The sequence below is a fragment of the Podarcis vaucheri genome, assembly GCF_965113315.1.
Source record: "Podarcis vaucheri genome assembly, chromosome: 14".
Lineage (NCBI taxonomy): Eukaryota > Metazoa > Chordata > Lepidosauria > Squamata > Lacertidae > Podarcis > Podarcis vaucheri.
In genome coordinates this window covers 53,764,684-53,788,899 of record NC_138752.1, presented here as the reverse complement: position 1 = coordinate 53,788,899, position 24,216 = coordinate 53,764,684, and the positions used below count along the sequence as shown (strand labels likewise).

The window sequence follows — 24,216 nt, the reverse complement described above, 5'->3', positions numbered from 1 at the left end:
CCTACAATGCCAAGTAAAAATGCTTCTGGTTTTTTTTTATAAATGTATATTTCAAAATCTTTTTCATCTCGTTATATATCATTTCCCAGAAGCTTTTCACTTTCTTACATTCCCACCACATGGGATAAAAAGTTCCTTCTTTTTCTTTACACTTCCAACATTTATTACTTATTTTATACATTTCGGCATTCATTCTTACCATCGTTGAAAGAAGAGGTTGCAGGATCAGGCCATCATCCTGTTCTCACAGAGGCCAACCAGATGCCCATCGTAGGAGACCAGAGAGCAGGATCCAAGCCCAAGGAAAACTCTCTCCTCCTGTGGTTTCCAGCTATTGGCACCCAGACCCATTTACTGCCTCCAACCTGGACTGTCCTTGTAATTATTTAAATAGGTCTACTCTTGAGTATGGTTTAGTTGGACGCAAGCCCTATTTAACAGAGTGGCCAGGGAGAATATTCCAAAATCTGGCTGCTGGGACAGAAAACCTCACCCCAGGAGGCCCCCGCTTGCCTCAGAGGTGGGTATCCAGCAAATCCACACGCCCTTGGCTGGGCTGGCACATATGGGTCCCAGATTTTTGGGTCCCAGGCCATTTAGAGTACTCTGAATTGATCCTGGAATTTGAGCAGCCAGTGTAGCTTTTATTCTATGAACCGCCCGGAGATCTATGGATCGAGGGCGGTATATGAATTTAATAAATAACAGCAGTCGTAGAGCTCTGCTGGCAAAACAGGGTAAAATCTGCAGGTAAAACTGGCTGCCATAACCCAAATTCTTTCTGCAGAAAGGAACAGTGGAATTCTGCCACCTGCGTGAATTAAACTGAGACAGGAAACATAATAACATACCGTATTTTTCGCGCCATAAGACGCACCTGACTATAAGATGCACCTAGTTTTTAGAGGAGGAAAACAAGGGGGGGGGGGGATTCTGAACGAAACAGTGGATGTATGATTTTTGTGGGGCAGGCTGTAGCCACGGACATGCTATGTGATCTGATGGTGAATTTGGGGTGACCCAATGCAAAAATCCTGAGGATCCATGGGCTTTTACCTCCCCCCTCCCAGGCAGCCTCCTTTATCTCTAGCGTCCCTTATCTCCCTCCCCGATTGCTTGCCGATCAGCTGCTTCCTTTTAACACGCCCTTCCCTCTTTCAAAAAAAAAAAAAAAAAAAGCATGATCTGCTTTTCTCTCCTGGGCAATTTGGCTCCAGGGACCACGCATTCGCTCCATAAGACGCACAGACGTTTCCCCTTACTTTTTAGGAAGAAAAAAGTCTGTCTTACGGAGCGAAAAATACGGTACGTAGAGACTGCTGGATCAGGCCAATGTCCCGTCTAATCCAGCATCCTGTTCTCAAAGAGGAAAGCCTGCGGGAAAAGTGCAAGCAGGATTCGAACACAAGAGCAACTCTCCGCTCCCGTGGTTTCCAGCAACTGGCACCCAGACCCATTTACTGGTGAGGATGGAGGGTTTGTGGTCCTGCAAACCGACTCCCATCAGCTCCAGGCAGGACAGGGATGCTGGGAGCATGTGGTCCAGCAGTTTTGGGTACCAGAGGTTTCCCATCTCTGCTCTCTGGGGTCTCAGGAGACAGCTCCCGAGGCCAGATGATGATGATAATAATAATAATAATAATAATAATAATAATAATAATAATAAGAAGAAGAAGAAGTTGAATCCTGACAAGACAGAAGTACTGTTTTTGGGGGACAGGGGGCGGGCTGGTGTGGAGGACTCCCTGGTCCTGAATGGGGTAACTGTGCTCCTGAAGGACCAGGTGCGTAGCCTGGGAGTCATTCTGGACTCACAGCTGTCCATGGAGGCACAGGTCAATTCTGTGTCCAGGGCAGCTGCTTACCAGCTCCACCTGGTACGCAGGCTGAGACCCTACCTGCCCGCGGACTGTCTGGCCAGAGTGGTGCATGCTCTAGTTATCTCCCGCTTGGACTACTGCAATGCGCTCTACGTGGGGCTACCTTTGAAGGTGACTCGGAAACTACAGCTAATCCAGAATGCGGCAGCTAGACTGGTGACTGGGGGCGGCCGCCGAGACCACATAACACCGGTCTTGAAAGACCTACATTGGCTCCCAGTACGTTTCTGAGCACAATTCAAAGTGCTGGTGTTGACCTTTAAAGCCCTAAACGGCTTCGGCCCAGTATACCTGAAGGAGCGTCTCCACCCCCATCGTTCTGCCCGGACACTGAGGTCCAGCGCCGAGGGCCTTCTGGCGGTTCCCTCATTACGAGAAGCGAAGCTACAGGGAACCAGGCAGAGGGCCTTTTCGGTGGTGGCGCCCGCCCTGTGGAATGCCCTCCCATTGGATGTCAAGGTGATGGACAACTACCTGACATTCAGAAGACATCTTAAGGCGGCCCTATTCAGGGAAGCTTTTAATGTATGATATTTTAGTGTTTTTTGGTTTCTGTGGAAGCCGCCCAGAGTGGCTGGGGAAACCCAGCCAGATGGGCAGGGTACAAATAATAAATTATTATTATTATTATTATTAATAAATTTATTATTTCTACCCCAGCCCATCACTAACGGGCTGCCCTTCTCCCTCCTCGGGGAAAAGCCCCCAAGAGCCACACACACAGCTCTTTAAAGGGAGCTCGGCTCTTGGGGGCTTTTGAGGGAGGTGGGGGAAGTGAGAGAGCCTCGCTCTGTCCCTTCCCCCACCTAGCGCAAAAGCCAGGGATAGCCGCGCGAAGCCTCCCCAGGGCAGTGGGATGAAGGCTCCCCGCTCCCCTGCAGAGGCTTCGAGGGCTGAACCCAGAGCTGCTCAGGAGCTTGTGGGGCTGGTGGGGGAAGCCTGGGTCCCCCCCCCCATTCCCAAAGAACAACTTGTGGGGCTGGTGATGGGGGAAGCCCGGGTTCCCCACCCCCAGCCCCAGGGACCACACATTCGCTCCATAAGATGCACAGACATTTCCCCTTAGATTGTAAGAGGGGAAAAGTGTGTCTTATGGAGCGAAAAATACGGTAAAAACTTCCCTGAACAGATCCTTTCTCTAAGTGGAGAGGGCATTGGGGATGGAAGCTGGGGCCTTCTGCATGCAGAGCAGGTGTCCTGCTCCTAAGCAGTGGAGTTTTGCCAGGGGACCATTCATCCCCCCTTGAATGTAATAGCTAGAAAAGGGGAAGAAATACCCCCATCCACTGGCTGTCTGGCATTCAGCACAAGATATTTCCTCCCGAATCCTTGCGAGCAAACACACACACAAAGGAAGGGAATGTGGGAGGCTGGTGTTGGACTTGTCTTTGATTTTGAGGGACAAGCAGCCCTTTGTTTCTGAGCCCGGAAAGCTGGGAACTCGAGGTAATTCTTTTTAAATCTCTCTCTCTCCCTCTCTTTCGGGGAAGCAGGAGAAGAGAAGGGGGCGAACAGGGTTGTGAGAAGCCTTCAGCCGCCTTAACAAGCCTCCCATCTTAATCTCAGATGTTTGCCCGTCTCTCGGCAATCTTTGACGTCGGGGAGGGTTGCCAACTGTCCAGCTGCTAGTGCAGCTTTGAAATGAGCTCAATTAGTAGAGGGCCTTGTTTCTCTCCACACTCTGAACGGGTTTCATTTTTCTTCTTCTGGTAATAATAATAAGATAATGCTTGAAAGCACAAGAGCTGGCGAACCAGTGTGCTGTCTACAGGGCTGAATCAATACCTTAGGGGCCCTAAGCAATGAAAAGATTTTAGTGGCACCCATATGTACAGTGGTAAGGGATGCGGGTGGCGCTGTGGGTTAAACCACTGAGCCTAGGACTTGCCAATCAAAGGTTGGTGGTTCGAATCCCCACGACGGGGTGAGCTCCCGATGCTCGGTCCCTGCTCCTGCCAACCTAGCAGTTCGAAAGCACCTCAAAGTGCAAGTAGATAAATAGGTACCACTTTGGCGGGAAGGTAAATGGCGTTTCCGTGCACTGCTCTGGTTCTCCAGAAGCGGCTTAGTCATGCTGGCCACATGACCCAGAAGCTGTACGCCGGCTCCCTTGGCCAATAAAGCGAGATGAACGCCGCAACCCCAGAGTCAGCCACGACTGGACCTAACGGTCAGGGGTCCCTTTACCTTTATATGTACAGGGGTACCTTGGTTCTCAAACAACTTGGAACCCGAACACTGCAAACCCGGAAGTAAACACTGCAAACTCGGAAGCCGGATGTGCTCTGTTTTGAGTGCCGTACTTCCATTTTGAGTGTTACGCTGAGGTCTGTCTGTTTTTGCTGTTTATTTTCCGTTTTTGTTTTTGTTTGATTGCGTGACTGCAGTACATTGTTTATTGCTTTCATTTTATGGATCAGTGGTCTCGTTAGATAGTAAAATCCACGTTAAATTGTTGTTTTAGGGGTTGTTTTTAAAAGGATTAATCCATTTTGCATTACTTTCTATGAGAAAGCGTGCCTTAATTTTGGAACGGACTTCCGGAACGGATTAAGTTTGAGAACGAAGGTACCACTGTAATTCAAAACCAAATTATTACTATGTATATTTTTATACCTCACATTTTTCCTTGGCAGGGTCTCAAGGTGACTTAAAATTTAACAGGAACAGCTAATACATTTTATAAAAAATACATCTGTGAAAGCTCAGGGGTCGCATAATGCAATGCACAATATGTATATATATTGTTATATGCCACCCCCATTCTCCAAAGAGAGAGAGATTTCAGTGGTTCCAGGCACTTACCCAGGGTTTGGTTAACACTAGAATGTGTGGACGTCCCCTGAAGCTGAATGCTGGAAGATTCAGGAAAGAAGAAAGCATGTCCTTCTTTGTGTAGCACAGAGTTAAACTGCGGAACTCCCTCCCACATCAGGCAGGGATGGCCTGCAAATCGGATGGTTTTAATAGAGGATTAGACACATTGAGGAGGAGGAGAGGGTTATCAGTGGTTACTAGCCAGGACGGCTATGCTCTGCAGCAACAACAACAACAACAACAACAACAATTTATTATTTATATCCCACCCATCTGGCTGGGTTTTCCCAGCCATTCTGGGCGGCTTCCAACAAAATATTAAAATACCATAATACATCAAACATTAAAAGCTTCCCTAAACAGGGCTGCTTTCAGGTGTCTTCTAAAAGTCTGGTAGTTTTTGTTCTCTTTGACATCTGATGGGAGGGCATTCCACAGGGAGGGTGCCACCACCGAGAAGGCCCTCTGCCTGGTTCCCTGTAACTTGGCTTCTCGCAGGGAGGGAGCCACCAGGAGGCCTTCGGAGCTGGACCTCAGTGTCCGGGTAGAACGATGGCGGTGGAGACGCTCCTTCAGGTGTACAGGACCGAGGCCGTTTAGGGCTTTCAAGGTCAGCACCAACATTTTGAATGGTGCTCAGAAACGTACTGGGAGCCAATGTAGGTCTTTCAAGACCGGTGTTATGTGGTCTCGGTGACCACTCCCAGTCACCAGTCTAGCTGCTGCATTCTGGATTAGTTGGAGTTTCCGGGTCACCTTCAAAGGTAGCCCCATGTAGAGCGCATTGCAGTAATCCAAGCGGGAGATAACCAGAGCATGCACCACTCTACCACTCTGGCAAGACAGTCTTTGGGCAGGTGGGGTCTCATCCCGCATACCAGATGGAGCTGGTAAACAGCTGCCCTGGACACAGAATTGCCCTGCGCCTCCACGGACAGCTGTGAGTCCAAAATGACTCCCAGGCTGCGCACCTGGTCCTTCAGGGGCACAGTCACCCCATTCAGGACCAGGGAGTCCCCCACACCTGCCAGCCCCCTGTCCCCCCAAAACAGTACTTCTGTCTTGTCAGGATTCAACCTCAATCTGTTAGCCGCCATCCATCCTCCAACCGCCTCCAGACACACTCACACAGGACCTTCACCGCCTTCACTGGTTCCGATTTAAAAGAGAGGTAGAGCTGGGTACCATCCGCCTATTGATGCTTCTGAATGTCAGTTGCTGGAAGAGAGAGGGCTCTTGTGTTCAAATCCTGCTTGAGGCATCTGGCTGGCCGCTGTGGTAACAGGATGCGGGCGAGGTGGGCCATTGGCCTGATCCAGCCCCAGGCTTTTCTCATGTTCCCTGTATTGATTGTATACATACGATTGTGTGTCATCTGACCCGTCTACTGCAATTATTAAGTTTGCAGATGACACCACCATAATGGGTTTAATAACAGGTGGAGACGAATCAGCAAATAGAAGGGAGGTCCAAAAAATATCTCCATGGTGCCTAGGGAACAACTTGCACCTTAATATCAGCAAGACAAAGGAGATGGTGTTGGACTTTCGGAGGAATAGAGGAGAACTAGCCCCGCTGTACATCGGGGAGGGCTGTGTGGAGAGAGTCTCTTCCTTTAAATTCCTAGGAGTTTATCTGAATACAGCACAAGATATTATGGGCTGTCCCGGGAATCCACTGGATGACATCACGGAAGAACGTTGCCTCAGGAGAGTGAGGAAAATCATCAGGGATGATTCACACCCTGGCCGGCACTTTCTTGATCTCCTGCCCTCGGGCAGAAGATATAGAAGCATGATTAGTCGCACCAACAGGGTAAAGAACAGCTTCTATCCGTGGGCTGTTAGGCTGCTGATGAAAAGATAACAACAGGGCAACTGACTTTTGGGTTTGGTGGGTGTGCGTCAGTAAACGAGGGGAATTAAGACTAAGAGAGCTGAGTGGGGGGGTGCTTGTATAATCTCACTGCATACAAGTTGTAAAGGTAAAGGTAAAGGGACCCTTGACCATTAGGTCCAGTCGCGGACGACTCTGGGGTTGCGGCGCTCATCTCACTTTACTGGCCAAGGGAGCCGGCGTACAGCTTCCATGTCATGTGGCCAGCATGACTAAGCCGCTTCTGGCGAACCAGAGCAGCACACAGAAACGCTGTTTACCTTCCCACCAGAGTGGTACCTATTTATCTACTTGTACTTTGACATGCTTCCGAACTGCTAGGTGGGAAGGAGCAAGGACCGAGCAATGGGAGTTCACCCCGTCGCGGGGATTCGAACCACCGACCTTCTGATCGGCAAGTCCTAGGCTCTGTGGTTTAATCCACAGCGCCACCCGCATCCCTATACAAGTTGTACAAGTGACAATAAAGTATTTCAACTTCAGTTTAATTCATTCAGGTGGCAGGATCCCCCTCTCCGTGTGTTCTTCTGAAATGCATCAGGTTTGTCCCCTCCGAGGCACCAGAGTTGCCTAATTCTTCACCTCACTACATTCAGCTGGCCTCTCACTATGTCCCTTTCGTTACCAGGTAGAGACATTTCCACCAGGTTGCTTATACGGAAAGAAGTGAAGGGAACGGAAACAGGCCCCTTTGACCTCCACAACTGAGAGTTGCTGTGTGTGTGTAGACCCTCTTGCCCCCAGTCTTGTGTGCTTTTCTCGCTCTCCCTGCCAAACCACGTTGAATTTCGCTGATGGGGTTTTTATGCGCCACCCCCAAAACCACAATGCATTTCTTTTTCTAAGCGTGGGTTTGAAACGATTGATCGATAAGCCGCCTTGAGGGTCCCGTCTGCGTCAAGGAATCCATTAATAAACTCGGGGGCTGGCTTAGCCCTGGCTTGGGGAAATGGATTGACACTGATGGAACTCAAAGGCTCTCTATGTATCCCGTTCCGCATCCCTCGTCTCCCTCAGATCCAGGTTCCTGGTTCACAAAGAGACCTCCAGGCTGCATCCCCTCAAAGCATTTCTCCTCCACGCAGCACAGCAAATAGCTCTGAGACAACAGCGCATTATTCTCCTGTTGTGGTTGCCCAGCAACCATGGGCGCCTCGCTGGAACCCCCCATTTGGGTGATGTGGGGGAAATGAAATCCTTTCTGTGTCTCCTGGGCACCCAGGGCTTCAGAGTGATGTCACGGTTTCCACAGAAACATACAGGAGGTTTGTTTTTTTTTTTATAAAAAAAAAGCCCTAAACACTGTTCTTTTATTTATACGCATTTAAGCTCCCCTTCTTGGGAGAAAAGCAATGACAAACCTAGACAGCATCTTAAAAAGCAGAGACATCACCTTGCTGACATAGGTCCGTATAGTTAAAGCGATGGTTTTCCCAGTAGTGATGTATGGAAGTGAGAGCTAGACCATAAAGAAGGCTGATCACTGAAGAATTGATGCTTTTGAGTTCTGGTGCCGGTGGAGACTCTTGAGAGTCCCATGGACTGCCAGAAGATCAAACCTCTCCATTCTTAAGGAAATCAGCCCCGAGTGCTCACTGGAAGGACAGATCCTGAAGCTGAGGCTCCAATACTTTGGCCAGTATTGGAAGAGAAGAGAAGACTCCCTGGAAAAGACCCTGATGTTGGGAAAGATGGAGGGCACAAGGAGAAGGGGACGACAGAGGACGAGATGGCTGGACAGTGTTCTTGAAGCTACCAGCATGAGTTTGACCAAACTACGGCAGGCAGTGGAAGACAGGCGTGCTCTGGTCCATGGGGTCACAAGGAGTCGGACATGACTAAACGACTCAACAACAACAACTAGCTCCCCTTTTTCCAAGGAGTCCTAGGGTGGGTTAGCACAGCTTATCGATGCAATGAATGAAGCCACGGGGGCAGGTCTTGCCCAGGTAAACAGGGGACAGGTCACAGAATTGTAGACTTGAACAGTAGCTCCAGGGGTCATGCAGTCCAACCCCTGCAATGCGGGAATCTCAGCTAAAGCATCCGAGACAGATGGCCATCCCACCTCTGCTTGAAGACCTCCAAGGAAGGAGAGGCCACAACTTCCCAAGGGAGACGGTTCCATTGTTGAGTGGCTCTTGCTGGCAGAAAGTTTCCCCCCCCGTATGTTTTGTTGGAATCTCCTTTCTCGTAACTTGAAGCCATGGGTTCAGGTCCTACCCTCCAGAGCAGGAGAAAACAAGCTGGCTCCATCTTCCATGTAGGAGCTCTTGAGATATTTGAAGATGGCTATTCTATCTCCTCTCAGTCTCCTCCAGGCTAAACATCCAGGCAACTCCTTCAACCACTCCTCATCAGGCTTGGCTTCCAGAACCTTGATCATCTTGGTCTCCCTCCTCTGCACACCTTCTAGCTTGTCAGCTTAAATTGTGGTGCCCAGCTGTGAAGCTTTGTGTATTCAGCAAATATGATGTCCAACACTGAACAGTGATTCCGGATATTGACTACTATTTTGTAGAATTCTTCATCAGCGTGGTGGGAGGATATAGAATTGCTTCATAAACCTATCTTATTTCGAATGAATGTATGTAAATGAAAATATCAAATGCTATGGAACAGCGCTCATGTAATAGTGTAGCCACCATGCTGACGAAGAATTCTGCGAAACAGTAGACAATATCTGGAATACACAGCTTGTCTTTCATCGTACTAAGTCTGGTACCTCGCTTCATTTAAAGATTTTCAGAGATTTTGAGACTAAAGATTTCATTTTGTACTTGTTATGGTTTGAAGGAATTCTATAAAGATTGTCTATTCCATATGTACATGGTCGTCGTGTTGCCTAGACATTGCTGACATACTCTTTGCAACACAGGGGTCTGTTTGGTTAATTTGCCATTTCAGTATGGTCCATCATCTTGATTTTCCATTCTTCTCTGGTTGGGACTTTGTCTTCTTTCCATCTCTGTGCAAAAAGCATCCTTGCAGCTGTCGTCGCGTACATAAATAGTCTTTTCAAGTCCTTTGGTAGTTCATCACCTATAATTCCTAATAGAAAAGCTTCTGTTTTTTTCACAAAGGTTATCTTGAACATTTTTTTCCAACTCATTATATATCATTTCCCAGAAAGCTTTCGTTATTTTGCATGTCCACCACATGTGGTAGAAAGTTCCTTCTCTTTCTTTACATTTCCAACATATACTGGTAGCAGTTTGATACATTTTTGCTAACCTTGTAGGTGTTAAGTGCCAAAGGTACATCGACTCATTGTTGAAACCGTGTTTATGGAAGACAATCTTACTCGGCTACGAGTGATCGCCAAATAATTTTCGTATAGTTTTCTTTCAACGTACAGCACGCTGTAAACTTTAAATCTTCCCTCCATAACTTTTCCCAAGATGAAAATTGTCTATTACAGTATACCCAATGTCCTTTGTCCATATTTATTAAATCTATCAGTTGCTCTCTCCTCACCACAGCAATGCAAAGCAACTTACAATATTTTAAGCAAAGAAACCAAACACATACATAAATAAACATTATAAATTTTTATGTATGTGTTTGGTTTCTTTGCTTAAAATATTGTAAGTTAATTAATGCAAAATGTTTACAGACAACTAAAGATATGATATCATATCAACTGTATAGTGGTCGAAGGAAGTCAACGTCTTCTATTTTCCTTTTTCCTTTTGAAATCTCTTCTTTCTTTATTTCTTTTTCTTTTCAATATGTATCATTTTCTTATTTTTTGTATTTTTTTCCTATTAGTAGCTTTTTGGTATTCGGTAACCTGTATTATTTGTATAACTGTACTCTTTTTTCTGGCATGCATGTAATATATATATAGAAAATAAAAATTTAGAGAAGCTTTCAAAAAACAACAACACCTACTTAAATTACAACCAGCAAATTTAGCAATAAATAAATATTAATTATAAGAACTAACTTAAATATAATTGGTATTTTATTACTATTAATATTATTAGTGATTGTTTCTCATGAGGGTGGGCAAAGAATCCATTCTAGTGGGGGGGTTTGTAAAAAAAAATTGTTTATACTTTTCAGATATATTCATTTCACTGACTTTACACTCATTTTGACATTTCAAAACTTGACTTCCTTTCCCCTCTTTCTGTGGTTCCTTAAATTTATTTTTAATATCTTCTGCATATCCAAATTCAGTTAACTTACTCATTTATTTACCTCCTTTAAATATATACTCTTATGTAAAGAGGGCATGAAATCCAACAAGTAAAAATCTATAGGTATCTGGGAATATTATTCCAGAGCAATTTAGGGTGGGCAAATCATCGCACAAACGCCATAAAACAGGCAAAGTGCACCTCATCAGCAGTTGCTCGTTTTTACTATCAGAAAGGTAATCAATTTATCCCTGCGGCCAATCAGATATTTCAAACAAAAGTGCAAGCCCAGATACTCTATGGAATCCCACTATGGGTCCAAGCATATAACAGTGATCTAAAAAAGATCCACTCCAGCTTTCTGAGACGTATTCTTGGACTCCCAGCTGTGATCAAATATGAAACAATGTGTGCAGAAATAGGCATACACACAATGGAATACTGGGCCTGGTCCACCTCAATAAAGTACTGGTTACGCTGTCATTTTCGCTGCTCTCCATCAAGCCTGCTCGCTGATTTGCTTCAAGACTCTTATAAATCAAGATGGTACCAGTACCTTGAAAAAAAGATTGAATCTTTAGGCATCGAGCTGGAGCCCCTATACAATTCTAATGAGCAATACATTTTCCATAATATCCTAACTAGATTAAAGGATGTTGAGAGACAAAATATTATGGCAGCAGTAAACAAAATTTGCTCCCCCGTATTCTATGATTTAAATATCTTAGATAGCAGAGCCAACTACGTCACTAAATTAACAATCCCAGCCCAACGTAGGGCTTTTATGCTGGCCCGGTTGAATGTTTTTCCCTCAGCTTTTGTCAGGGGAAGATATCAAAACATCCCTAGAAACAAGAGACTCTGCAGATGCTCTATGAATGTCCCGGACACTGTAGAGCATATTCTCTTTCATTGTCCATTGTACAGTACGCTCCGTCAACGCGTGCTGTCTCCTCTTCTGGGTGGCCTGGAACCCCAACAAGGTGAATGTGTGGGATTCTGCCTATCCGACGTTGACCAAAGGGTAACGGCGGGGGTAGCTGAGTTTTTGGTAGCAGCCCTCCAAGGAGCAGGTTAACAAGGAAAATCACTGACTCTATATGTATATATATATATATATGTTTGTAGCCAACCGCTGCCTTCTTACATATACTTCAAGTCACTTATATGTTACTTTTTCTTTTATGGTTTTATCTGTACAATGCCTAATAAAGGTTTGATTTCAAAGAATACTCTTATGTAACTGCAAGTTATTACAATAATCCTGCCAGTGTTTTTTATCTGTTTACAATTTGTCTGTACATATTCAATAAAACATTTACAGTCAAACAAACAAAAAGTTTGTTAGCTTGATTTCTTATTCTTCTTGTAGGTTTTGCCATTTTTGCATAGTTTTTGTATCCATCATTCTAGTGAGATTCAGACTGTTACTTGCAGACCAACCTGTTTGCTGAACTTCTGTCTCTCTTCTCCATCTCTCCTCCTTCAAGGTTTATGAACCACAGAGTGCCGCCCAACCGGAGATACCAGCCCACAGAATATGAACATGCAGCCAATTGCGCCACACATGCTGTGAGTTGTATTATTATTATTATTATTTAAAATTTGTTTACTGCTCTTTATCCATAGATCTCAGGGCTGTTCAATATAAGTGTAAAGAGAAAGAAGGCATGATTTTTCACATGTGGCGGAATTGTAAAATAATCAAAAGGTTTTAGGAAACAATTTACAATGAAATGAAAAAAATGTTTAATATAATTTGTTAAAAGGCCAGAAGCTTTGGCCAAGACTTGCCAAAAGAGCAGAAAAAGTTATTCATGTGTGCAACAACAGTGGCTAGAATATTACTAGCCGAAAAATGGAAAGACAAGAAAATACCAACAAAAAAAATACTGTAATTGAATATTTGGATTGATAAATTCTTATGTTGAAATGGTTTAATAAAAATAGTTTTAAAAAGAGAGAGAAATCTGCTGGTTTTAGCCAGATCAAGGGGGACATAAAGACCTTTTCTTCCCTTTCCTTCTCCCTCAGTTCTGGATCATTCCTAGCATCCTGGGCAGCTCCATCCTCCACGTCCTTTCGGACAACCCCTGGGAGACCATCTCCGCCTGGATCTACGGCTTTGGGTTGTCTGGCTTGTTCATCGTCTCCACCATCTTCCACACTATCTCCTGGAAGAAGAGCCACTTGCGGTAACTCTGACGTCTGCTGTGCAAGGGCGGGCGATGGCGGCGATGGAGCTCGCTTGCCCTTTGAGCAAGGCAGGCCTCGTGTCTCTCCAGCTTCCGGCAGCAAGCAGAGAGGCCACCTTGGCCTCTTGTTCTCCATCCTAGGATGGCGTAGCAGCCGGCCAGGTTGTGGGAATGTTCAGGGAGTCAGGAGAGGATATATTATTTATTGATATCCTTCCTAACTTGTGCTAGCAAGTTCTATAACTCAGCAGAGTTTTAAATTGCCCTTTTAAATGGACAGCAGATAGCAGGTTGCAGGCTTGTTTAAGTCTCTCAATATTAGTGACCTGGTAAGTCCCCTGGTAAGGGACGCGGGTGGCGCTGTGGGTTAAACCACAGAGCCTAGGGCTTGCCGATCAGAAGGTCGGCGGTTCGAATCCCCACGACAGGGTGAGCTCCCATTGCTCGGTCTCAGCTCCTGCCAATCTAGCAGTTTGAAAGCATGTCAAAGTTCAAGTAGATAAATAGGTACCGCTCCGGCGGGAAGGTAAACGGTGTTTCCGTGCGCTGCTCTGGTTCGCCAGAAGCGGCTCAGTCCTGCTGGCCACATGACCCGGAAGCTGTATGCCGGCTCCCTCGGCCAATAGAATCATAGAATCCTAGAGTTGGAAGAGACCACAAGGGCCATCGAGTCCAACCCCCTGCCAAGCAGGAAACACCATCAGAGCACTCCTGACATATGGTTGTCAAGCCTCTGCTTAAAGACCTCCAAAGTAGGAGACTCCACAACACTCCTTGGCAGCAAATTCCACTGTCAAACAGCTCTTACTGTCAGGAAGTTCTTCCTAATGTTTAGGTGGAATCTTCTTTCTTGTAATTTGGATCCATTGCTCCGTGTCCGCTTCTCTGGAGCAGCAGAAAACAACCTTTCTCCCTCCTCTATGTGACATCCTTTTATATATTTGAACATGGCTATCATATCACCCCTTAACCTTGCCTCACGCCTATTCTGTGTGCAGTGTTTGCTCTGCTGATATAGTGTGCCCTGGCTTTGAAGCCTGGGTTGTTGATTTACGTCAGACCAGAGGCCGATGGGTCTTCACAGTGGGACAGCTGGAAGGAGATGACCCACTAGTGCTAGCCAACTGGCCTTGCGACCCTCTGCATGCCAACACAGGCCAGGAGGAAACAGGAAGTTTTCAACTGGCTGGACCAAACATTCCCCTGCATGTCCAGTCTAGGAAAGCCATTTCCGACCTGGGAGGAGAGGGGGTTGCAGGCAGAAATCCCTCCCACATCCCACGCGGGGGCTGGCCATTGCCCCCGCGAGATTAGGGAATCCCCGGGCGTGGCGGCGACCCGGCCCGCCAATCGGCGGACCGGGGAGGCGTGGGCTAGCCTATTTAAGGCTAGGCACGCCCAGGGACCGCCCTCTTTGCCCCTTACCAGCTGTGCGGTTTTTCCCATCCCACCCACCCCTTAGGTTTTAGGTAGCTTTGACCTTGCTATGGACTTCGGTTGGTCGCCGCAAGGGGCCTGGTAGGAATTTTTCCAAGTCGGCACACTTCGAGCCTTTTGGTTTTTTCGCCTACCTCGTAGCAAACGTCACAACTTAATCGGTGTTGGTGGTTAGCCATTGGCAGGGGTCAATTGGTATGCAAATAAAGGGGGGAAGGAAACACCATCACCTTCCCCAAAAAGAAAAGGGTAGTCCGGTAGAGGACTCTGGGGGGCATTGCCTTGTTCGAAACCTAGGGAGGTAAGGGCCTCCGGCACGCCCCCGACCGGTGACACCTGTGGGATCCTAGTTGGCGAACTTCAACAAGACTCCCACGGCTTGTGAATAACCCTTCCCGGTCTCCATGCCGGGTAGTCGATAGGAGCCAATGCCTAAGGCCAATACCTTCCAATTCTGTAATCAATAAAGTTGTGGCCTTTTATGCCCATTAACCTTAAATACTGTGTCCAGTGTCTTCATTTCACATGGGGGAGGGGACTTGCCATGCAAAACAAGGAATGCTGTACTTGACTGTTATTTATGTATCACATCCCACACAGGTGAGGTGGGGAAAGGCCAGCCCATTTGTCTCCATGGCAACCCATTTGGACATGGAAATGGTGGCACTTGACTGGCTGGCTAAGGAACTTGTCTGGCTGGTTTTCCTGTTCATGTAGCCTCACCTGCACAGGATCAGAAGTTTGGAAGGGACCCCTAGGTGTCATCCAGACTGACCCCATCACACCTTTATGAAACAGTGTTCTTTCTTTCTTTCTTTCTCTTTCTCTTCTGTAGGACTGTGGAGCATTGCCTGCACATGTTTGACAGAATGGTCATCTACTTCTTCATAGCTGCCTCCTATGCCCCTTGGTGAGTTTTCGCGAGGGGTCTACCCAGCCTTTCAGAAACTTGAAGAGGGGCGGTGTGGTGTAGTGGTTAGAGTACTGGGCTAGGAGACCAAGGTTCAAGCCTAGGGCAAGTCACTGCCTTCACAGCCTAACCTACCTCGCAGGATTGTTCTGGGGGTTAAATGGAGAGGGAGGAGAACCATGTAGCGCCACCTTGAGCTCCTCGGGGGATAAATGGCCTATACATGTGTAATAATAATAGATATAATATTTGTTATTATTTCATGAAGCCACCCACATGATCCCCATCTGAAGCCTCTGAAAATTGCTCAGAAACTTCAGCTAGTGCAGAATTCAGAGCCATTTGCTCACCAGAGCAAGACGGTTTGAGCATCTTACATGGATCCTGCTCCGACTGCACTGGCTACCAATCAGTTTTCGGGCTCAATTCAAAGTGCTGGGTTTGACCTATAAAGCCTTAAACGGCTCAGGACCGCAATACCTCAAGGACCGCCTCTTTCCACATGAACCTACCCGGATCCTGAGATCATCTTCTGAGGCCCTCCTTCGTGTGCTGTCTCCTCGAGAGGTCTGGAGGGTGGGAACATGAGAACGGGGCCTTCTCTGCAGTGGCTCCCCGCCTGTGGAATGCTCTCCCCAGGGAAGTTCGCCTGGCGCCTTTGTTATACACCTTTAGGCGCCAGGCAAAAATGTCCCTTTTCAACCAGGCCCTTGGCTGACCTGTATGACATCCTATACCCTTTTAAAATGGTGTGTGTGTGTGTTATTGAGTTGCTGTTTTTATTTTGATTATCTATTTTTTGGTTTTATATTTTGATTTTATTCTGTGAACTGCCCTGAGACCTCCAGGAATAGGGCAGTATAATAATAATAATAATAATAATAATAATAATAATAATAATAATGTCCATAGGTAAGCATTGCAGTCCCATCTCCCTCCTCCTTCGCTGTTCTGGATTTGTGTGTTTCTTTGTCTGTGTTTGTCTCTTTCTCTTCCCCTTTCCAGGCTCCTGTTTCTCTCAAGCACTCAATGGTCTCTGTTCTTCTCCCAGGCTGAATCTGCGGGAGTTGGGACCCTGGGCTTCCCACATGCGCTGGATCATTTGGATCATGGCCTCTGTCGGGACCATCTACGTTTTCTTTTTCCATGAACGGTGAGTCGAAACCTCGATATGCCCCCGAGGGCGCTGAGTGCCGACAAGAAGGGTGGAGGCACAGTGACAGGGCAGAAGTCCTTTGCATGCAGAAGGTCCCAGGTTTCTTCACGCGGCGCGGAGTTAGTCTGCGGAACTCCTTCCCACATGAGGCAATTATGGCCACCATCTTAGATGGCTTTAAAAGAAGATTCATGGATTAGGCTATTGATGGCTACCAACAAGGCAGCAACAACAACAACAACAACAATTTTTATTTATATCCCACCCTCCCTGGCCAGAACCGGGCTCAGGGCAGCTAACATCAAAATATATAATATATTAAGACATAAAATTCAATGATTGACTAAAATACAGCTTAAAATCAGATTGAAAGAAAAATAAGATCAGATACCTTTTTATATATTCATTTAATATTGTGACAATGGAGATGAATGAAATGTGAATAGGAAAAAAGTATAAATGCTATGACGCAGAATGGAATTATGGTAACCAGGAGGCAGGAGGGAGGGAAGTCGATTAGCTCATAGGAGCAAAGACCCATGAGTTAAAATAAGGTTGCGCTTTAAATATGTAAAATGGAAACCTAATGAAAAATATTACCAAAAAAAGAAAAGGAAAGGAAAACCTCCAGATGTTGTTAGACTACAGTTCTCCATGCTCTATGCCGCTGGCCCTTTGGCTACTTGAAGGAGTACGGCCAACTCGGCCTCAGGCGCTCCTACTCAGGAGTGTTAACGGAGAAATCTGAGGGCTCCCTTGGACAAGAAAGAAGGACACCAGCCAGGTGTCCAGAAGACCAGAGCAAAAGAGCAGCCAGGAGGCTTGGTCTTTATTGAGGACTGTTGCGACAGGACTCCCACCTGCCACCAGGTGGAACAAGATGGAAGCCCCAACAAAAGAGAACCCAAACTTTTATTAGCTGCTAATCCCCATGTTACACCCCCCTCAAACTACATCATGGTTACATCATGAAAGGGGAGGTCTGGTGGCAGTAATCTGAGCATCCTGGACCCTGCCCCATGGTTCCCCTTGCCCTCCACCAAACACCCATCAAGTGGAACAAAAAAAGATCTTTACATTTCCCTGTTTCCCAGCCAAGTTCATCACACCCTTTTGTCTTCATCTGGGTTTGTGATTTCTGGCATGGCTACCTGTCTGGCACTCAGGTATCAGGATGCCAGGAATTATCACTCAGGCAGAGGGGCTGCTGAGGAGCTGAGCTCACATGTCTATATGAATTTCTGAAGTTTTCCCAGTGAGCCAGTACCTAGATACATTCATCAGTGAATTGTTACATTTGGTATTGTGTAGCAGAGGCCCCCTGAATAGATAGGAAGAAACTGTGATGAAGTGTTTTGTGGGGACAAATCACAAAAGTCACCAAAGTGACTGAGCTGATGATGGCAGTGGGCTGCATGTGCATGATGTCTGCTGGAGGGGCAACCCCCCCCCCAACCTGTGCATAAATTCCTGCAACTGTTGCATACCCTCCAACATTTCACTGGTGAAAATAGGGACGTCCTAAACAAAAGCGGGACATTCCAGAATCAAATCAGAAACTAGGGCAGCTTCTGTAAATCTGGGACCATCCCTGGAAAATAGGGACACTTGGTGGGCCTGTTATTATATAAGTAAATAATAATAATAATAAATTGTGAACCAGCAAACATGTAAGTGTTTCGGAATACCTTTTCACATTACTACCCAGAGTTTAGCTCTGGGTAAATCGATGTGTCACCAGTTAGTAGGACTATACTGTGGTCCCTACCCCACAAATGAAGGAACTAGCAATCTAACAAGGCAAACCATGTGCGGCTAAGCCCTTACGATGATCTACGGCTGGCGCAAAGTTGGCTTACAGCACCCCCTCGTGGAACGAAATACTTTTCACAAGCCCCGATTTTTGTCCCTTATGTACGCCTCCTGTTTTTAATTGCGGGGGAAATGATGGAAAATTGAACCCAGATTTCTCGTAAACGAATCCAGCCTGCCCGGTACTTCATTTGCATCTCAAAAGAAGTTGCTTTCTTTTCTTCCAGATACAAGTTGGTGGAGCTGGTGTGCTACGTAATCATGGGGTTCCTTCCTGCGGTGGTCATTCTCTCCATGGTACGTTACCTGTGTCCCGGGCAGGATGGAGTGCAGTGCACTGATTTTGCACTTACGGTCCTGTCCTTGCATTTCAAGTGGGGGGTGGGATAACAATATAAGAAGAAGAATAAATTGTTATTTATACCATGCCCACCTGGGTGGGTTTCCCCAGCCACTCTGGGCGGCTTCTAACAAAATATTAAAAATACATTTAAACATCAGTCATTAAAAACCTCCCTAAACAGGGCTGCCTTCAGGTGTCTTCTAAACATCAGATAGTTGTTTGTTTATTTCTCCACTACTGTCTCCACTACTGGCCGAAATTCAATTCAGCGCTCTTACATAGAACACGAGGAAATAGATAAAGCAAATGATTCAGCATTGTGCAGAAAAAAATGGACACCTGAGATAGCAATTGCAGTTGAGAATAGATTGAAAAAAACTTCTCTAAGCAGGGCTGCCCTCAGGTGTCTTCTAAACATCAGATAGTTGTTTATCTCCTTGACATCTGGTGGGAGGGTGTTCCACAGGGCGGGTGCCACCACCGAGAAGGCCCTCTGCCTAGTTCCAAGTAACCTCGCTTCTCACAGGGAGGGAACCACTAGAAGGCCCTCGGCGCTGGACTTCAGTGTCCGGGCAGAACGATGAGGGTGGAGACGCTCCAGGTCTTCTGGACCGAGACCGTTTAGGGCTTTCAAGGTCAGCACCAACACCTTGAATTGTGCTTGGTGGGATATAAATGCATGAAATGAATAAGATTCACGTTACGTGAGGCTGAGAGTCCTGCATTTTTCCTCGTAACGTCTAGCACCCAGCGAAGGTGCTCAGAGGTGCTTGTGCCCAGGGGTGGCCTGTTCTGTTTCGCCACCTGAGGCAAAATGGGAAAGTGCCAGCCCACGACAAGATCTCATAAGAGTTCCCCAAAATTTCATGGGGTTCTCGCGGGATCTTGCCTGAACCTGGAAGCAGCTGACACTTCTCATTTCACCATACTCTCCAACATTTATCTGATGAAAATAGGGACGTCCTATTCCACAACAACAACAACAACAACAACATCAATAATAATATTTATACCCCGCCCATATGACTGGGTTCCCAGTGAGTCTGGGAGGCTGCCAATATACACTCGTACCTTGGAAGCCGAAAAGAATCCGTTCCAGAAGCCCATTTGACTTCCAAAATGTTCAGAAAGCAGAGCGCGGCTTCTGATTAGCTGCAGGAACCTCCTGCAGCCAATCAGAAGCCGTGGAAGCCCCGTCAGATGTTCGGCTTCCGAAAATAGTTCGCGAACTGGAACAGTCACTTCTGGGTTTGCTGCGTCCGGGAGCCAAAACCTTTGAGAACTAAGCAGTTCGAAAACCAAGGTACGACTGTATATAAAAACATAATAAAACATGAAGCATTTAAAAAACCTTCCCTATACAGGGTTGCCTTCAGATATCTTCTAAAGGCTGTGACTTACGATATTTCCTTGGCTTGCGGGGGTCACATAACGCCAAACCCTCCGATGAAAATAGGGACGTCCTAAGGAAAAGTGGGACATTCTGGGATCAAATCAGAAACCGGGATGGCTTCTGTAAGGGACGCTTAATAATAATAATAATAATAATAATAATAATAATAATAATAATATTTATTTATATGCCGCCCATCTGGCTGGGTTTCCCCAGCCACTCTGGGCGGTAGCTTCCAACTGAATATTAAAAACAATACAGCATCAGACATTAAAAACTTCCTTAAGTAATAATAATTATTTAGGAGGGGCTCGCGGCTGTGCTCCCTGGATTCTGCCACCTGGTCACTGGCCCCTGGCCTTTCTTTCCGCTTGCCTGTTGCAGCCCAACACGGACGGCCTTTCAGAGCTGGTGACTGGTGGCTTTTTCTACTGCTTGGGCACTGTCTTCTTCAAGAGCGACGGGCGCATCCCCTTCGCCCATGCCATCTGGCACCTCTTCGTGGCGCTGGGAGCTGGCACCCACTATTACGCCATATGGAGATACCTCTATCAGCCGGGCGATGTCGAGGCAGAAACCTCCAGGTAGACAGGTGCCTTAAGAAGGAGGATTTGGAGGCGCCAGGGATTTGGGGGAGCCTTCCAGCAGACTCTTGTCCTTCGGTTCGCCCTTGGGAGATATGGACTCTGTGCGGATTCCTCCTTCTCCTGATGGGAAATGGTGGTCTTTAGTATTATTTCCTTGGCCAAACTTGCCCAAGCCCCAAGGGTTGTTTTTTTCTATTCTTATTTTTATAAATCAGTGTTTTTAGGCAAGGGTTTTGTAATGAAGCGAACAATTAATGGATCCTCTTGAAAAGGCAAGGGGGTGGGGAGATAAACAGGTCTCTGTCTGGAGAAACTTGGAAGTGTCTGCCCTTGTGGTCCTAAGTGTTCGTTGACACAAACTGGTAGTAAGGAAACCGAATCGGAAGCTTACAGGAGATTTACATGAATACCAGTCTGCAGAGGGCCCATCATAATTGACTAGTTGCATTCTCATTTCCTAAAAAAACCACAAAAATCTGCCCCTCCCTTTCTGCCTGCAATTGGCTTAGCTGCTGTGATGTCACAGCATGGACAATTAAGGGCCAGACAGTCAAATGCTTAGGCTAGTTTTTTGGAGGCCACAGAATCTGTATTGCCAACTTTTGTCTGGATGTTGCAGACATTGAAATGACATCTTCAGCTGAGCCGTTTCCACATCTTTTGATGGAAACAGGAAGGTTTGCCTTGGCGACTCCTGAATGTGAGGAATGGCCACAGGAAAAGGTGCGAAAGGGCTAAGAATCTGTTGCCCGTCAGTTGCAGGATGCAGTCATAAATACGTTGCCTATTGGTTCCCGCAGAGTCCTAAAATGCTAAACTTGCTTCTAATAGGCAGGAGATTAAATGATATGCCCTTTTGGATTGCATGAACTCAGGCGACAGGACCATTTGAAAAAGCCGCCTGTACATAGAAAACGAGTTTGTCAGGAGGAAAAGTGCTGTGCTTGGCTTTCTCCTTGACAGATTTTGTTTCTATGTGCAGGGATATGGAAGAACATTCCATCATTGGAAGCAGCACAGCCCTGACCTGCTTCCCACCACTATGAAAACTAAGTCTTAGAGTTAACATTTTACAAAAATGAAGAAGTCATCATTCTATATAGCCTTCGTGGTCGAAGAGGTCAGGGCCTTTAGCCTAGTGGCAAGAGCACCTGAATTTGTGCGCAGAGGGTCCCTGGCTCAGTTCTCTGATTCAGCCTCCAGTTAGAAAAAGGATACCAGCTGATGGAAAGGGCAGCCAGACTGGGCAGTACTGGGGCAGAGGAACTGAGAGTCCGATGAGATAGAAAGAAGGTTTCTTTGGGGTAGCAGGAGTGATTTCTACAAAAGGCTGTCTGGGATGGAAGCAGAACTTCCCAGGACTTTAATCCTGCAAAGATTGAAACTGAGAAATTGAGGTTCAGGTAAGTAGCCGTGTTGGTCTGACGCAGTCGAAATAAAAAATAAAAATAAAAACATTGTCCAGTAGCACCTTAGAGACCAACTAAGTTTGTTCTGGGCACAAGCTTTCGTGTGCATGCACACTTCTTCAGAAATTGAGGGTTTGGCTTGGCAGCTGTTAAAAGCACCAGCATTGTGCCGTTAGTTCCCACCAGCCAAAGTTATACTGGGATCTTGAAGCCATCAAATCTTAGACGCTCTTGCCATTCCTTTCGTTCCACAATTCCTTGTGGAAGAGCTAACAGAATATCTGGCAGGGAAAGAAAGAAAGAAAGAAAGAAAGAAAGAAAGAAAGAAAGAAAGAGACTTAACACATTTTAGAGCACTTTTGTGCTGCTCACTTTAAGGTACTTTGAATCAAGCCATGTAAACTGCAGGGCAATGTGTTAAAAGCTTCTGGGATCCAGAAGGGATCTGCTCTCCTTCACTGCAAAAGGAAGAAAGAGATCCTGTCTCATAGTCGTCTCAGCCCATTTTCACTGAGCTGCATCTAATCTTAGGCCCCGTCCACACTATTCTTTTAAAGCAGCATTATCCCACTTTAAGCAGTCATGGCTTCTCCCAGAAAATCCTGGGAACTCTAGTTTGCTAAGGGTGCTGAGAATTGTTGGGCAAGCCCTGCTCCCCTCCGAGAGCTACAATTCCCAGAGTTCCCTCGGAAGAGGGATAGATTGTTAAACCAACTCTGGGAATTGGAGCTCCGGGAGGAGACCAGGGGTCGCCCAACAACTCTCAGCACCCTTAACAAACTACAACTCCCAGGATATTTGGGGGTGAAGCCACAACTGCTTAAAGCGTCATGTTTGGTGCAGAAGGGGCCTTCATCAGATGGTGCTGAAATGCCACAGGAAATTCAGCAAAACAGCAAATTTCGATGGTCTTTGAAATTCAGGTCTTTTTTAATTCTGCTTCCAAAATATTAGAGGAATACCTTAAAAAAAAAAGCCAATAACTTACATTTTTAACTCTTACGGACTAAATGGAAGACAATAATGTTAAAGTGTAAACAGACTAAATATCTAGCCCCGCCCGGAAACACCCCCCCCCATCCAACATAACTGAGACATGTGGAGAGGCTGGAGAATCAAATTTGCTTTTTAAATTGTTACTCAGATGGTTCCAGAATTGCTCGCCTTTCTCTTTCAAAGGACCAAATGCTGAGTCCAAATAGCTGCCCCTTCCCCGTGAAGGATCCCAGGATCTGTTGCAACTTTCAAAGGCACGTGGAGAGCCTAAGAAGTGCCTGGTGGATCAGGCCAATGGTCTGCCTGGTTTAGCATTTTGCTCTTCCAGGGGACAGCCAGATGACCCAGTGGGAAACCCAGGATTCGAACCCAAGACCCCTTTCTGGCTCTCCCCTCCCGTGGCTTCTGGCGACTGGCATTGCTGCCTCCATTGCTGTGTGTGGGAACGTTCAGGGTGGCAGGAGAGGGTATATTGTTTATTAATATCCTTTCTAACTTGTGCTAGCAAGTTCCTTTATGTAGCAAAGTTACAATCCCCTTTTTATATGCACAGCAGATAGCTGGTTGCGATCAAAAATTAATATCAATTAATATTAATATCAATAACAGCAAAAACTCCCAACAAAATTCCCCCCCCCAAATTCCAGATGCAACCCCTAGACGGCATGACCTCAGCTTATTTATTTATTCAATAAATAAAATAAATAAAATAAAATAAAATGCAGGGATGGACCAGGAACGTGCAGGATCACAATGCCTTACACAAGACAGAAACTTGAATCTAACCCCGGGCTCCCCAGACTGAGTACACAAGGAAAGCCTCTTCTCTCTATCCTACTCTTCCGTAGACAACTCTGTACATTCCTTGGTGCCCAGTTGTGACCTCCACTCTTCCTTTCTACGCACCGCCATCCCAACTGGAGTCGCGAAAGGGGTTCCCCTCCTTCGTCCCGAGAGTTGGCCTCTCCTTTCTCCAGCAAAGGAGAAAGTGCAGATCTTTCCCCCGGTTAGGAATCAGGACCAAGTCAAATGGGATGCGGGTGGTGCTGTGGTCTAAACCACTGAGCCTCTTGGGCTTGCTGATCAGAAGGTCGGCGGTTCAAATCCCCGTGACGGGGTGAGCTCCCGTTGTTCTGTCCCAGCTCCTGCCAACCTAGCACATGGGTAGGCAAACTAAGGCCAGGGGCTGGATCCGGCCCAATCGCCTTCTAAATCCAGCCCGCAGACGGTTCGGGAATCA

The 24,216-nt window shown here is 46.5% G+C and overlaps 1 protein-coding gene across 1 annotated transcript in view; it reads left to right on the top strand.

Moving 5' to 3' along the window:
* MMD2 (monocyte to macrophage differentiation associated 2) overlaps nt 1-21,786 on the top strand; it is a 41,207-nt gene extending 19,421 nt beyond the window's left edge. The window contains exons 2-7 of the mRNA XM_082199922.1: nt 12,229-12,310; nt 12,773-12,933; nt 15,206-15,280; nt 16,332-16,433; nt 18,476-18,545; nt 20,369-21,786. Coding sequence (XP_082056048.1) covers nt 12,229-12,310; nt 12,773-12,933; nt 15,206-15,280; nt 16,332-16,433; nt 18,476-18,545; nt 20,369-20,572 — 694 coding nt within the window. The 3' untranslated portion in view covers nt 20,573-21,786. The remainder of the gene's footprint in view (nt 1-12,228; nt 12,311-12,772; nt 12,934-15,205; nt 15,281-16,331; nt 16,434-18,475; nt 18,546-20,368) is intronic.
* The last annotated feature ends 2,430 nt before the right edge of the window (nt 21,787-24,216 follow it).